Source organism: Cyprinus carpio, chromosome B5 (genome assembly GCF_018340385.1).
Source record: "Cyprinus carpio isolate SPL01 chromosome B5, ASM1834038v1, whole genome shotgun sequence".
NCBI classification, from domain to species: Eukaryota; Metazoa; Chordata; class Actinopteri; order Cypriniformes; family Cyprinidae; genus Cyprinus; species Cyprinus carpio.
The window spans coordinates 24886688-24903632 of NC_056601.1; the positions used below are offsets into that span (position 1 = coordinate 24886688).

The 16945-nt window shown below is 37.2% G+C and overlaps 1 protein-coding gene across 1 annotated transcript; it reads left to right on the plus strand.

The window, feature by feature from the left end:
* LOC109090907 (rhodopsin kinase GRK1-like) lies at window positions 1–14968 on the plus strand. The gene is made up of 8 exons (XM_019104731.2): window positions 1–321; window positions 2375–3075; window positions 6464–6591; window positions 11257–11414; window positions 11493–11576; window positions 13391–13515; window positions 13695–13896; window positions 14372–14968. Exons 2-8 carry the CDS (start codon window positions 2377–2379, stop codon window positions 14653–14655), a joined length of 1680 nt encoding a protein of 559 aa, XP_018960276.1. The 5' UTR covers window positions 1–321; window positions 2375–2376; the 3' UTR covers window positions 14656–14968.
* The last annotated feature ends 1977 nt before the right edge of the window (window positions 14969–16945 follow it).

The following is a 16945-nucleotide window of genomic DNA, read 5'->3' on the forward strand; positions in this document are numbered from 1 at the left end:
TCTAATCCACAGACCGTAATCCACATAGGCTAATGAACCAGTTTGGATTTCAGATGGACTATAAGCTCCTCACTGTCTGCACTTATTTTCAAAGTGAGAGTGAAACTGGGATGGGAGAGGAAGAATGAGTCAAGCCACTGAATGACGTTACACGGAGGCAGGTGTACCGGCAGGCAATCTGAGTTTACAATGCTTGCTGAAGGAGGGAGGGTTTTACCTGCTCTGTGCAGTTCTGAGACCGAGGGGCCCATCCTTTGGAGCTTTTAATCCACAATTCTTTGTCACAGGGATTCTACAAAAGAGACAGTAACAAAAATAAAGGTAGGGACATTAAAGAGTAGTTACAGTAGTATGATATTTTGTGTTTGTGTGTGTATATTGTGCCGGTGTGGCTGCAAGATTTGGTCTCAATATTGGTAGAGACATATCACAACCTATGCATATGCATGGTGTTTTATTGCTTGCACAGTGAAACTGCAGATTTTTTTTTTTTTTTTTTACACCGTGTAAATATGTTTTTAATATGTTCTCTTTTGTCTTTTGTACAATGATTAAAAATGTCTGACATTACCAAATGTGTAAATAAGGCCTTTCAACAATAAATAGCAAAGAAACATACATTTAAATAGACACAGAAGCATACAGTCGTAGATTACTCAAGAGTCTCTTTACTTTTATGGAGAGATGTCCCTAAATACCTGAATATGCTCATGTGTTTATGCAATATCTTTTAGGTATTAATTATTAATAAACTGATAATACAAATAAAATTATTATTAATAATAATAAAACTATTTTTTTTCTGTCATTCATTAGGGATTTTCCTGTCAGAGAAGTATATACTACTAATAATATTATTTTTGGGTGTCACCAACAGGACATTCACAGATACATTATATTTGCGGTAATTCATATTAGTTAATAATTACACAATAATGACATTGTGTGATTTTAATGTTTAGAAACAGTCAGGAATGTGTCAGGACCTCTGGCATGGGACAGTCATATGAAAAGTTATTTTTCACACTATATGACTTTTTAATTCTCAATTTTAAGTCTCTACGTAATTTGTATTTAACTCTAATGCACAATCATTTGCCCATTCATTTTACATTTATTTTCTGTTTTTTGTACAAAGTTTTGACAAGAATAAAAATTATGGAATATCCATTGGAATGATTTTTAAAGGATACGTTTAAGCATAGGTCTTGGCAAAATTATATCCTGAATTTTTAACATATCACTGATTATATTGTTTTCAATTTTTTTAACATCAATAAACAAAACGACAACTTGTCATGTTGCACACAGTCAACTAAAACATATTTCACACCATGCAGGGGAAAGTAAAATAACTTTAACCTGACTTAGTCAACATCTTATTTGCTAAAATACTACTAAGGTTAAGCTAAAGAGCTAGTTCATGCTGTTTAGCCTTGCACTACATTCACAGTTTTAAGTTTGGCAACAACATTAAATGTTGACATTAATTAGATGAGAAAGTATCAAAGTCTTTGAGACAATCTGAGCAACAGGCCTATTATCTGGCATCTAGTATCTAGCACTATTGTCTGTGAGAATGATTACCCACACCCAAAGTGAACAGGAAGCAGGCCCTTTTAATGTTGTGACATAGTAGAGAGCTAAACAGCTGTCCATGGTATCAATAAAGAATAAAAGATGAATCTTGAAGGAATTTTCTTGGTTAAATACTATGGCTGCTATAGACAGCATGCTGTTGGTTACCATGAAAAATCCATCAAGATTATGAAGTATGCTTGTGACAAAAGTTTAAGAGGAGTCATTGTATTAATAAATGGCAGAGAGCAACAAAGCAGGCCATACTACAAGATAAACAGAACTAGACATATATTCCCACCTCTAAAGATCAGTTTAGACAGCTTCAGAAACATTTTTTATTGAATTATTCATGTCAGTTTTGAACCATCCAGTGGACTTGCCCCATAGACATCCATTGTAAGTGCAAATGATTTTCTGTGGTAAATTGCAGCATGCCACAGAGGTTGCTGTTGCATTTAACCTGACACAGTCCTTTCAGGGCAGCACTTCTTTATAGAACTTCAGTAGATAAAAGGGAGATTATTACTTCTCGTTTAGCAGATAAGCACTTGTGAAGACAAGCCATGCTCTTAACCCCATTGACAGGTGAATAGCCAGTTGTTGGAGATTGAGTTTGTGGTTGATCCCTACTTGACATAAAGGCTGAGGCTACCTTGAAAGTAGGCAAGACCTCAAAACAGTAAGGCTAATGCTAAATAAAAGAAAATTGTAAAATATATTACTATAATAAGCAGTAGATTTAATGCTCAATATATAGAAGAATAACTCCTCTCTTTATCTTTGAATTTCTCAGACATGGATATTGGAGGTTTGGAGACTGTGGTGGCCAACTCGGCCTATGTTTCAGCACGCGGGAGTATAGACAGTGTTGCTGCAGCAACTATGCGTGACAAAAAATACCGCACCAAGCTCAACCTGCCACACATCAGACAATGTGAACATATGAAGACTACGGTGGATTCTTCCTTTGACACTATGTGTGTACGCCAACCGATTGGTATGCGCCTCTTTCAGCAATACCTTGAAAGTGAACCTGCTCACAAGAATCCTGTAGATTTGTGGAAAGATATTGAAGACTACAATGTTGCTCAGGAAAATGACCGAGCTAAGAAAGCACAGAAGATGGTAAACAAATACTACGAGTCTTCCTCCAAGAACTTCTGCGACTTCCTGGGGGACAAAGCTGTGAGCAGGGTGAAAGAGGACTACAAGAACATTCGAGGAGATCTGTTTAAAGAGAGTGAACAGCAGCTCCTTGTCCACCTGGAAACTAAAGCACTCAATGGCTTCAAGGACAGCATGTATTTTCTGCGTTACATACAGTTTAAATGGCTGGAGAGCCAGCCTGTTACTGAAGATTGGTTCATGGATTTCAGAGTGCTTGGGAAAGGTGGATTTGGTGAGGTCCATGCTTGCCAAATGAAGGCGACAGGGAAGATGTATGCTAACAAGAAACTGAACAAGAAGAGGTTGAAGAAACGTAAAGGTTATGATGTAAGGGAGAGAGCTAGTTTATCAGTAGATAAACTTATGCTTGATGCAAACCTTATTTAGTTTGATCCAGTGTTCAATCTTAGTTTGATACAGGCGGACTTACTGCAGTCCTCAAGTCCCGATTAATATGGATATACCAAAACTGTATATCAGTTCCTTTTTTTTTGGAATTTGGTGACATTCCTTCACCACATATTAGGTAAAAGAGCAATTTGGAAAAAGGGGAAGAGACACATTGAGACATGAGATTAGATTAATCTGAGAACATGGTATTAAGCAGCTCTAATCATAGTGTATTGGCTCAGTGCAAAGAGGCTTGCAGGCTCTGCTTGATACTCCAAAAAAGCAGCTCAGCTGCAACTGAGAAGCAAAAAGACAGATAAGGAAAAAGAAGAGGAATCCTTAAGGGTTTAAAGAAGAGAAAATAATAGATTTCATTTGGAAATTGGCACTAATGTCCACCTCAAAGAAAGGAAAAAAGCAGTAAAAACTAGAGAAACAAGAGGAGATAACCTACTTGCCTGCAAAGGTATTAGCAGGGTAAATGGAATTAACCTCTTGCTAACATTTATAGTCTCATCTGAGAATTGCTTATACTTTCTTGCTTGGAAATTCATCTCATTGTCGTCACAAATTTTCTTACTTATGTTTGGCCGATTTCAGAACCATTCTGAGACTCAAAAACAACAAATGTCTGATTGTACTTAAAATCCCTAGTTGCATGAATAGAAGCTTTTTAATGAATAAATGAGAAAAGCAAGGTAAGTGGTCAACAAACACATCTTGAAGAAATGATTTTAGGACTTTAGTTTTTGATGATCATGTAAGATATTGTACAGGTGGTCTTTGTCTGAAGAAGAAATAGCAACTGTTCTAGTCCTTATGGTAAATCAACTCTCTATTTAGTAGTTCCCCTTTACGAAACAAAAATATATGGTAATATACTGCAAAATATAATGCAATATATACAGGTCCTTCTCAAAAAATTAGCATATTGTGATAAAAGTTCATTATTTTCCATAATGTAATGATAAAAATTAAACTTTCATATATTTTAGATTCATTGCACACCAACTGAAATATTTCAGGTCTTTTATTGTTTAAATACTGATGATTTTGGCATACAGCTCATGAAAACCCAAAATTCCTATCTCAAAAAATTAGCATATTTCATCCGACCAATAAAAGAAAAGTGTTTTTAAGAAAAAAAAAGTCAACCTTCAAATAATTATGTTCAGTTATGCACTCAATACTTGGTCGGGAATCCTTTTGCAGAAATGACTGCTTCAATGCGGCGTGGCATGGAGGCAATCACCCTGTGGCACTGCTGAGGTGTTATGGAGGCCCAGGATGCTTCGATAGCGGCCTTAAGCTCATCCAGAGTGTTGGGTCTTGCGTCTCTCAACTTTCTCTTCACAATATCCCACAGATTCTCTATGGGGTTCAGGTCAGGAGAGTTGGCAGGCCAATTGAGCACAGTAATACCATGGTCAATAAACCATTTACCAGTGGTTTTGGCACTGTGAGCAGGTGCCAGGTCGTGCTGAAAAACAAAATCTTCATCTCCATAAAGCTTTTCAGCAGATGGAAGCATGAAGTGCTCCAAAATCTCCTGAAAGCTAGCTGCATTGACCCTGCCCTTGATAAAACACAGTGGACCAACACCAGCAGCTGACATGGCACCCCAGACCATCACTGACTGTGGGTAGTTGACACTGGACTTCAGGCATTTTGGCATTTCCTTCTCCCCAGTCTTCCTCCAGACTCTGGCACCTTTATTTCCGAATGACATGCAAAATTTGCTTTCATCCGAAAAAAGTACTTTGGACCACTGAGCAACAGTCCAGTGCTGCTTCTCTGTAGCCCAGGTCAGGCGCTTCTGCCGCTGTTTCTGGTTCAAAAGCACACGCCTGTGCACGGTGGCTCTGGATGTTTCTACTCCAGACTCAGTCCACTGCTTCCGCAGGTCCCCCAAGGTATGGAATCGGTCCTTCTCCACAATCTTCCTCAGGGTCCGGTCACCTCTTCTCGTTGTGCTGCGTTTTTTGCCACACTTTTTCTCTTCCCACAGACTTCCCACTGAGGTGCCTTGATACAGCACTCTGGGAACAGCCTATTCGTTCAGAAATTTCTTTCTGTGTCTTACCCTCTCGCTTGAGGGTGTCAATGATGGCCTTCTGGACAGCAGTCAGGTCGGCAGTCTTTACCCATGATTGCGGTTTTGAGTAATGAACCAGGCTGCGAGTTTTTAAAAGCCTCAGGAATCTTTTGCAGGTGTTTAGAGTTAATTAGTTGATTCAGATGATTAGGTTAATAGCTCGTTTAGAGAACCTTTTCATGATATGCTAATTTTTTGAGATAGGAATTTTGGGTTTTCATGAGCTGTATGCCAAAAATCATCAGTATTAAAACAATAAAAGACCTGAAATATTTCAGTTGGTGTGCAATGAATCTAAAATATATGAAAGTTTAATTTTTATCATTACATTATGGAAAATAATGAACTTTTATCTCAATATGCTAATTTTTTGAGAAGGACCTGTATATATATATATATATATATATATATATATATATATATATATATATATATATATATATTATATATATATATATTACACAATTTGTTTCCATATATTGAAAACCAGTGCTTATATTTTTCAATATACAGCAATATATGCATTGACAATATATACTGTAGCTATATATTTAGAAATGAAGACAAAAATAAATATTCATTGTTTGATCCTTTATTGAGTATATATTGCACATAGATGTTCCCATATAAATATGAATGTATGAACACACATATATACACACATTCACAGAATGAGTTACAGCAGATTTCTAGTCCCCAGCATGCTTTGCGTCTGACTGTTAAAGAAGATTAAAAACGTTTAAATCAATTGTTATTTCATGTGTTTTTGCTCAGTATTAATATGGATGATATCTGTTAGTGTTTAATGTTGTATTATTTAGAAATGTAAAAGGGTTTTTGGTATGTGTAAGCTTGTGGGGTTACCATTGTGCAGAAGAGTTGAACCTGTGGTCAGGATGATGACTGGACAAACACCGTTAAATTATGTCTTACTTTATTTATAAAAGTAATGGCTGTTAACTAAATGTTTTGTTTTTAGCGGGTGTGCTTATGCTATAGTAGACTATCACTATATTTTAAAATATGAAACATGCATATCATAAATGATTGTTAAACATAAGATATATATTTTCCATATATGTGTATATACTGCATGAGTAAATATGTTTAATTTATTTTTTAAACATGCAGTAGCATATTTTATCTATATCAATAATTTTCCAGTTCTTTTTCTTTTACCTCATTTTCCCTTGTCTGTTTTAATTTTTCTTATTTCTTTGTTTCTCCTAGGGTGCTATTATTGAGAAGTGCATCCTGGCTAAAGTGCACAGTCGTTTCATTGTGACCCTGGCCTATGCTTTCCAGACCAAAAACGACCTCTGTCTGGTCATGACCATCATGAATGGTGGAGACCTCAGGTGTTACTTATATCTCTTTATTTGAATTAATGTGTATGTGTGTGAGTGTTTGTGTGTGTCTGTACTTGAACAACTATATTTTTGAGAGCCAGTTTGAGTTTTAGATTATTGCAGTGAGCACTAAGAGAATAAAGTGAATATATTTTGTCTGGCTCTCAGGCACCCCTTTAAAAAGCTGTTTAAGGGTGAAGACTTGGTTTTAGGGTGAAGGTAACACTTTATAATAACTTTAATTAATAAATCATTAACAAATATTATATTATGCTTGACAGTTCATTAGTTTTTATATGTATTTACATAATAAATATGTATATATAAATATGAGATAATGTGCTTCTTAATGTTTACTAATTTACTTATTAAATATTACCTAATGATTAAAAATATTATTTAAAAAAATCTTCAAATTATTTGACAGATGGTTTACAATGAGTAAAAGCTTCATTAATAAATCATAAACATCATTATATAATGCTTAACGGATCATTAGTTAATTCTTACAAATGTCATTAATCTTTTAATTCATATGCTTGTGCACTTAAAAAAAAAAAAATCCAATGATTTTAACAGAAATTGTACAATGATTAAAAACTTAAATGTACTGTTGAATGCTAACAAATGTCATTAAACTTCAGTTCACATATTACCTAATGGTTTTTTATTTAAAAATGTTTGCAAAAACAAATTAGCTTAATTAGTCATTTTAAGCACTTCTAAAACCTTCAAATCATGTTAACGATATTCCTTAACTCATAATCAGTGTTGTAGATTAACAAAAGCTTTTAATTATTGTATAACATCTAGTGCTGGGTAATGATTAATCACGATTAATCGCATCCAAAATAAAAGTTTTGTGTAAATAATATATGTGTGTGTACTGTGTATATTTAATTTGTATATATAAATACACACACATGCATGTATATATTTGAGAAAAATATGTTGTTTATATATTAAATATATTTATATATAATATAAATTATATGAATATAAATATACATATGTAAATATTTTCAAAACACCAATTAACTAATGAAATGTTAAGCATTATATAATGTTTGTTAATATTTTATTAATGAAAGATTATAAAGTGTTACTCATACTCAATTAGGTTGAGGTTAGGGTTTGGGAATAGGTTAGGGTTAGGCATTGCATTGTGTCAGTGAACGTCTTCACAAAGATACCTTTACAAACGTGTGTGTGTGTGTGTGTGTGTGTGTGTGTGTGTGTGTGTGTGTAAAATAGCATAAACAGAAGCAGAATTCAAAACTGCATTCTATTTCTTTTGATTTTTATTTTAGAATCTCACCAAACTTTGTAAGACCTACAATACATGTTGTGATGTTGAAATGGTACTTTGATATATAGCATTCTACTGAATGATTAAAATATTTGTGTTCCATGGTAGAGTTGGGTCTAGCGATATATATACAGCATGAATTATTTTACACCAAGCAATATAAGTCTACTTTCCAAATTGAGATGTTTCCAGTTTTGTGGTGACAGTTTTGTTGATTTTAATGGGAGTGTAGGCACTGAACATCTAGTGTAGTTACACAGGGGTGCAAAAATGGGTTATGCAGTATACACACTGCATAGGGTTGCTGCACAAGAGAAGGTGCCATTTTACCAACTCATCGGATCTACATGAAGCACGCAACAATAGCAAGCGCTGAGTGCAATTCCCCCTCTCTCTTCCAAATAACTAATTTTTATCTCCTTCAACCCAGGCATGGCCAGCTGTTAGACAATTAGTCACTAATTGCAATCAGCAGCAGCAAGGCAAAGGCAATAATAAAGTTACTCAATGACAGGAAGTATCACCCAAATATGGGCAGAAAGGAGGTGCATGATGACGAGTTCTAATAACCAATTAAGTAACATTAGCAGGGGAGGAAGCACAGTCCAAATATGGGCATAACAATAAAACAGGAAGTGGGTTGCCAGGTTTGTCCATGCGCGGGTGTCTAAAAAGAGTCAAGTAGTGCAGATTAAATAGCAACAACAAAACCCACTACAAATTTGATGCACACACACGGTGAATAACCACTACAATTCAGAGTGCAAATATGTTCATGCACACAGTAAACACCATCACACATTAAGGCCCTAATGTCTCTGCTAATTAAAAGGTAAAAAATACTGAGTCCACCGGTGACATATCCCCCCCACTTTTCCAGTGGTCGTCCCGACCACTATCTCTATGTGCCCGTACCTGGTTGGGGGCTGCCCCCTAGTAGATCTTTGTGACCGCCTTACTGCCCCACCTTTTGGAATCATCATAGGGAGGCTTGGCAGACAGGGCACAGTTTCAGGCTGTATTATATGCTCCAATTCACCTGTCAGTTCTTTGGTCAACGGGCTTGGGGTCTGTGCCGTTGGGTCTACTCCACTAGCTGCAGTCAGCAGATCTCTCTCTGGGTTCGGTAAGACTGAAGTGGTGGCAGGAGTATGGCCAGTGAGCTGGTGCTGATGGACGAGTGGAGTGACTATGACCGGATACCAGGACATGGCCTGTGGTCGGTTTGTAGACGGTTCCCCCTCTGAAGGCTCCTCTCTTGACATGTTCATGGGCAACAGCGCAGGTTATTGTGGTGAATGGTCTTAGTGGTGCCTTCATGACCTTATGGATTAATTACATAGACCGGTCGATTGGTTTGAGGTCGGGCTACCACCATCCAAAGATCTGGACCCCAACGCGGTGCCAGCTTGCCCTTTACACACCTGCGGAAATTCCTCGGGAGGACTCATTCCCCTGGCAGAAGCGAATCCACTTTGGCCCGCCGATTGTACCTTTGCTGGTCCTTCTGTTGCTGCCTCTCAGTATTCGCCTTTACCATGTCGTAGGCTTGTGTCAGAGTTCTGTAGTGTTGCTTCACCCAATCCGACAGGGAATATCTTGGTACAGGAGGGGATGAGGTTACGACCCAGTCCACTGGGAGGTACGCATGTCGGCCGAAGACGATGAAATAAGGGGTCCAACCGACCGTCGCTGGGCTCAACTTCCTCCATCACCATACTTCTGTAGGGCGTCCAGCAGTGCCTTAGTGTCGGCCATCTCCTCTGCCTTAAATAACCGTGCCTGGTGCCTTGCCTCCCTATCTAGAGCTGCCAACAGAAAATCCACCCCTTGCTGTGTGGTTAACCCTTGGGCCCTCAGCATAGCTTCTACCTGAGACCTCCATGAGCTAAATCCCCCCCCCCCCCCCCCCCCCCGCCCATAAACCTTGGTACTAACAAATGGGCCACATTTCCTTCTGGATAAGCCAGATAAAAATGGATAAGCCAGAGGCATCTTCTGCCTTAAAGGGGTCATATGATGTGATTTAAATTTTTTCTTTCTCTTTGGAGTGTTACAAGCTCTTGGTGCATAAATAAGATCTGTGAAGTTGCAAAGACTAAAGTCTCAAATCCATAGAGATATTCTTTATAAAAGTTAAGACTTATCCATGCCCTCCTAAAATGGCTCATTCTAACACCCCCCCAACATGTCTACATCACGATGTGGGAAGACTTGCCTAATGTCGCCCAAATGTTCATGCAAAGAAAGAAGGCGTAACTTTTATTCTCGCTCTTGCCAACGGTGCCATGTTGTGGAGACACTATGTGTTTCGTTGTGAAAGCAAAACTACTTAGTTTGGCCTTCCAAAAGAGGACACAACTAGAAATCAGTGGTAAAGTTGTATTTACAACACTGTCCAAGAACAGTTCAACCCAAATATTCAGATGTGTGCAACGCATTTTATGGAGGATAAGGACTGTTTCCTGAACCAGTAGCCTACAATGCGTCTGTGGCACAAAGGGTGTTTCTATAAAGTGGGGCAGTTCCAACTCTGCAAGGACAGTCTGGCGCTTCTGACTTACAGCCTGTAAGTAAGTTTCTTATATTTAAATAGTTTGCCAATGATGATTCAAACACGAGTTTTGAGCAGTGTAGAGTAGGCTTATTGTTTACGCAGCGCGATACGTAACGCAACACATAAAAAGACAGTATAAGTAATTATAATCAGTAATCATGTCCCCACTGGATGCAACAAATGTTTGTAATGGGTTTTATTTGTTTTGTCCCGTATAGTGATGTCCGCATCACGAACAAATTGATCTATTTAACCGGATCTTCTTAGTGAAACGGTCAAACTAGATCACCAAATTGAACGGAATTGTTTGAAACGGGTCACGTCTCCAGTATGCACTAATCCACAAATTACTTAAGTTATTCAGTTTATAAGCGTGCCTGACACTCCCTCTGATGTGAAATAAACCAATATCCCGAGTTATTCAGTTACTCCTAACAGTACATTGACTGAACTGCTAAAAGAGAACTGATGATGGGATGTGCACGAGCAGAGCAGCTGGACTGAGTTTCATCCTGCTGGGAGGCGGCATCACAGTAAAACGTTTAGGGGTGTAACATTTCCATCACACACTTGAGGGATTCTGGCAATCACAATGCACTGGATAGATGGCCACTTAGAGCGCACCTTGCTTTTCAGACCAATGAGCTTCGTAAAAATCGATGCATTTTAGAAAGGTGGGGCATAGAGGAGAAAAGCCACTTACTTTTTCCTCCTCTAAAAAATCTATTCATATAAAAATATTACATATTTTTTGTTAAAAACAGTATGTCCAAACTCATAAACTCCTTTCCTTGCTCTGAATTTCTAGATTCCATATGTATAATGTGGATGAGAAGAATCCAGGCTTTAATGAAAATAGAGCTTGTTATTACACAGCTCAGATCATCTGTGGGCTTGAGCATTTGCACCAGCACAGGATTGTGTACAGAGACCTCAAGCCAGAGAATGTCCTCTTAGATGATGCAGGTGAGAGAGACCCTGAAACACACTGCTTGCCTCCCCACTTCACACCTTTTCTGAATGTTTTTGTTGTTGTTATTTTAGGACATGTGCGTCTCTCTGATCTGGGGTTGGCTGTCGAATTACCACCAGGGAAAGATAAAACACAGGGATATGCTGGGACCCCAGGTCAGAGTCTTTTCAGTTCATTTACTCAAAAACAATGTATCTGCTTGCATGGAGTGTTAAATTGAGGGAGAAAAGTAAGGGGCCCCCATAACAGCAAAATAATGAAACATTTGATGTCCCGTTCTGAGTTAAAAAAGAGGAAATGCTAATTTAATTTGCATCTCAGAAATGAATTACATTTTAAAATGTATTACAGTAGAATACAGTGATGTGTAATACTATTTTTATTTTTTTTATTTTTTTTTGTATTTTGATCACATGAATGCAACAATTGTGAGCATAAGAGATTTTTTAATGAACAGGACTTCAAATGTTTCATTATTTTGCTGTTATGGGGGGTCCCTTCACTTTTAAATTACATTTAAAAATAAATTTTTCCAAACTTTATTTACCTTTTACTTTTTCATCTTAAAGACTTAAATCTGTATTGTCAAGTCAAGTCATCCCTAGTTCTTTATGCAATACAGATTGTTTCAAAGCAGTTTTACAGTGATAAACAGAAAAATAGTGATTCAGTGATTCAGTAAACTGAAGTCAATTCTGTTGTAAAGCAACTCAAAAAAGACTATAGTAAACAGTCAGAATTCAGAAAAGAAAAATTCAGAAAAGCAGATCTGGAGAAAACAGTAATGTCAACACCCAGCTCAGTATAGGTTTTATAGTGTCTGTGTAATAAAGTCACAGTTTACAGCATGTTAAGCTTTTTATAGGTAGCATTAGTTCAATTTCAGTAAAGCTATCACACAAACAGTTGAGTTCATCATGGCTTTGAGGTCAAGTTAATCAAATCAGTTAAATAGGTAACATCCTGTTATACCTACACTCACTGACACATTGTTAAAATGTCAGTTGATTAAAATAAATAAATAAATAGTACTTTAACCCACAGAATATCACCTATAGTGAATATATAGGAACATGCTTGTGTAGATAGAAATATACTTATATAAATGACTAAGAACAATTCCTAGATTTTCTTAAGCAAATGTGTCACTTGTTCATGCAAAATGCTGGAGTGTTCTGGGTGGTTGCCTGGGCATTGCTATGCAATTGCTATGGTTAGGAGAAGTTACTGTAATGCTATGTTAATTTCTAACATAGCATTTCTGGATGGTTGCTAAAGTGTTCTGAGTGGTTTCTATCACAATGCTTTGGGTTTTCTAGATGGCTGCTAACTGACCCACTAAAGGTGTTTTGAATAAGAGACAATTGCCTATAAGCGACTTGCACAAAATGCACATACTTCGTTTGTGATAATTATCTAAGCGGGCAGCTCAGGACACTAGTCAAGTAACAAGACTAAATTCTACAGTAAGTTCTAATAAGACCACTAAAACAATTACAGTGTGGAAGAAACCATAGGTGCTTTAGAGGTGTCAGCAACTGGCCCCCCGACTGAACCTGGTTTCTCCCAAGGTTTTTTCTCCATTCTGTCACCATGGAGTTTTGGTTCCCTGGCACTGTCACCTCTGGTTTGCTTAGTTGGGGACACTTAATTTCTAGTGGTATCGTCAACTTGATTGCACAGATACTATTTAAACTGAACTGGATCATAATATCACTGAATTAAATTATGAACTGCCTTTTTGCATTATTGACACACTTTTTCCCTTTTTAATGCTGTACAGTTGTTTTGACACAATCTGTATTGTTAAAAGTGCTATATAAATAAAGGTGACTTGACTTGACTTGACTTGACTTGACCAAGAGGCATCAGTCAGAACTGGAAAATAAGCAAGAGAAAAACTTACTTTAATGCTAGCATCGCAAAAGGTCCTGGTTAGATGTAAGTAACCGATATATCTCCTCCACAGGTTTTATGGCTCCAGAACTGTTACAGAAGAAAGAGTATGACTACACTGTAGACTACTTTACTCTTGGGGTCACTTTATATGAAATGGTTGCCGCCAAGGGACCTTTCAGGTGTCGTGGAGAGCAGGTACTGTATGCCTACTCCTGTGTACACTTTGGTTCTCTGTTAAGGGGCTTGCACGGACAGTGATTTGCAGTGACAAAGCAGAAGTTATCGATTTTCAATGAGAGAAAACAAATGATGGCAATTTGAGGCAACCTTACTAATCTTTGCTCAACTACCTCTGGTCTTTTTCTGTATCACAGGTGGACAACAATGAAGTGACACGGCGCATCCTGAATGACCCTGTCTCATACCCCCCAACCTTCAGCCAAGAGCTTAAAGACCTCTGTGAAGGATTGATGGAGAAAGATCCAGAGAAGAGACTTGGCTTCAAGAACAATGAGTGTGCTGACCTGAAGAACCAGTCCTTCTTTAAACAGCTCAACTGGGGAAGATTAGAGGCTGGTACGGTTCATCAGAGTTATAGTTAGGGAAGGATATGCATCATAAAATACTTTACATGGCATTGATTTTTTTTTTTCTTTGGAAATAGTATTCTGTGAAGTGAAATATATGTAAATATAATGGTTTTTGAATATGGGGTAAAACTTTGTTCAACAGTGTCCCTGTTACACGTTGCATGTACTGTAATTATGCATAATTGCATGCTACTAAACCTAAACCAAGCCCCAATTCTAACCCTAACCCTATAGCAAGAACATGTTAATTAATATTACTTAGTACCTAAAATATAAATTTACTTAACATGACATAAGAACATTTTAAAATAAAGTGTAACCGAATATGGTAGTCATAAAGAACAAAGATATGTATCAAAGTATCATCTGAGTTCAGTGGTACTCGCCTTTTTTTCATTCATTATAAATAAAACAAACCATTACATACAAATTAATTAATTTTTTTTTCTTATTTTGTACAGGTATGCTTCCTCCTCCTTTTGTCCCAGATCCTAAGATGGTCTATGCCAAAGACATTGATGATGTAGGAGCATTCAGCACGATCAAAGGTGTTGTGATTGACAACAAAGACAATGAATTCTACAATGAGTTTGCAACTGGGAACGTACCAATTCCATGGCAGGAGGAGATGATTGAGACAGGTGTGTTTGGGGAGCTTAACGTCTGGGGACAAAACGGAAAACTTCCGAATGATCTGGATCCCAACTATGTGGAAGCAAAAGGAGGGGGATGTGTTCTACTGTGAACTAGAAAAATAAATGAATAAACTGGTGGGCGCACAGGAATGATTGATGGTGAACAACAAAGGCATGAATTATGTGCTTAATGTGAAGAATGCTTGTGTAACTCACAAGGTCTCCCTATGTATGTACTGGGATAATTTTTTTTCTTAAAACTATTGATAAAAAGTAAGCAAATCACCCCAAGTTCTGACATTTTGTAAAAATTATGATTTTTACAAAAAATTCTGATAGTTGAATTATTGTAATATATATGAGGTAAAATTACTTCTAATGTTATGTGTGTTTGTACGTTTACAGTTTCACAAGGGAATTTTTGGTCATTAGCATAAAAAGAGGAATTAAATCTAGTAAACGGAAAATAAAGGAACTGAAAAAGTAACATATCAGCTTATATGTCATAGAGGAAGTGAGATCCTTGTTTACTTTTATGGTTAAAATATATTTTTTTCCAGACATTTCAAAACATGTTCTATTTAATGTTTTTCAACACATTTTTTTTTGGATTTATAATACATTTGATTGTATAGTAGTCTTGTTAAACTTGACTATAACAATAAAATATTTTTATGTAGGAAAGCTGAGTCTTGTGCTTTTATGGTAAGTCTGGAATCAGCTGCCTTGCTGAAATATTGAACTGGAAGTTTTCAGTTGTTTAAAGCTAAAGCGAGACATGGAAATTCATGTATTTTTGTGTTATTCAGTTCCCACAGCAGTCTTTGTATAACAACAATATAATATAATATAATATAATATAATATAATATAATATAATATAATATAATATAATATAATATAATAACATCATCCAAAAACCTCAAATAATCTTTCTAATCAAAGTAACACTGCATTATCTTATGTCTAGCATCTACAGTATATGTCAAGTCAAGTCACCTTTATTTATATAGCGCTTTAAACAAAAAAGATTGCGAAAACAGTGTGTCAATAATGTAAAATGACAGTTAAAGGCAGTTCATCATTGAATTCAGTGATGTCATCATGCAGCTCAGTTCAGTTTAAATAGTATCTGTGCAATAATTTGCAATCAAGTCAATGATATCGCTGTAAATTAAGTGTCCCCAACTAAGCAAACCAGAGGCGACAGCGGCAAGGAACCAAAACTCCATCGGTGACAGAATGGAAAAAAAACCTTGGGAGAAACCAGGCTTAGTCGGGGGGGGGGCAGTTCTCCTCTGACCAGACGAAACCAGCAGTTCAATTCCAGGCTGCAGCAAAGTCAGATTGTGCAGAAGAATCATCTGTTTCCTATGGTCTTGTCCCGGTGATCGTCTGAGACAAGGTCTTTACAGGGGATCTGTCTCTGGAGCTCTAGTTGTCCTGGTCTCCACTGTCTTTCAGGGCTGTAGAGGTCCTTTCTAGGTGCTGATCCACCATCTGAGCTGGATACATACTGGATCCGGGTGACTGCAGTGACCCTCTGACTTATCAACACAGATACAGACTGGATCTGGTGGCTACGGTGACCTTGGAATAAGAGAGAAACAGACTAATATGAGCGTAGATGTCATTCTTCTAACGATGTAGCAAGTACATCGGGTGTTATGGGAAGTGTTCCTGGTTCCGGTTTACCTAATTAATGCAGCCTATAAATCCTTTAACGGATTTGGATATTAGAAGTGTAGTAGTATGTTATGTGTAAGCCAGGTTAAAGAGATGGGTCTTTAATCTAGATTTAAACTGCAAGAGTGTGTCTAACTCCCGAACAATGTTAGGTAGGTTATTCCAAAGTTTGGGCGCTAAATAGGAGAAGGATCTGCCGCCCGCAGTTGACTTTGATATTCTAGGTATTATCAAATTGCCAGAGTTTTAAGAATGCAGCGGACGTGGAGGACTATAATGTAACAAGAGCTCGTTCAAATACTGAGGTGCTAAACCATTCAGGGTTTTATAAGTAATAAGCAAGATTTTAAAATCTATACGATGTTGGATAGGGAGCCAGTGCAGTGTTGACAGGACCGGGCTAATATGATCATACTTCCTGGTTCTAGTAAGAACTCTAGCTGCTGCATTTTGGACTAACTGGAATATGTTTACTAAGCGTGCAAAACAACCACCCAATAGAGCATTACAATAGTCTAACCTTGAGGTCATAAACGCATGGATTAACATTTCTGCATTTGACATTGAGAGCATAGGCCGTAATTTAGATATATTTTTGAGATGGAAAAATGCAGTTTTACAAATGCTAGAAACGTGGCTTTCTAAGGAAAGGTTGCTATCAAATAGCACACCTAGGTTCCTAACTGATGACGAAGAATTGACAGAGCAGCCATCA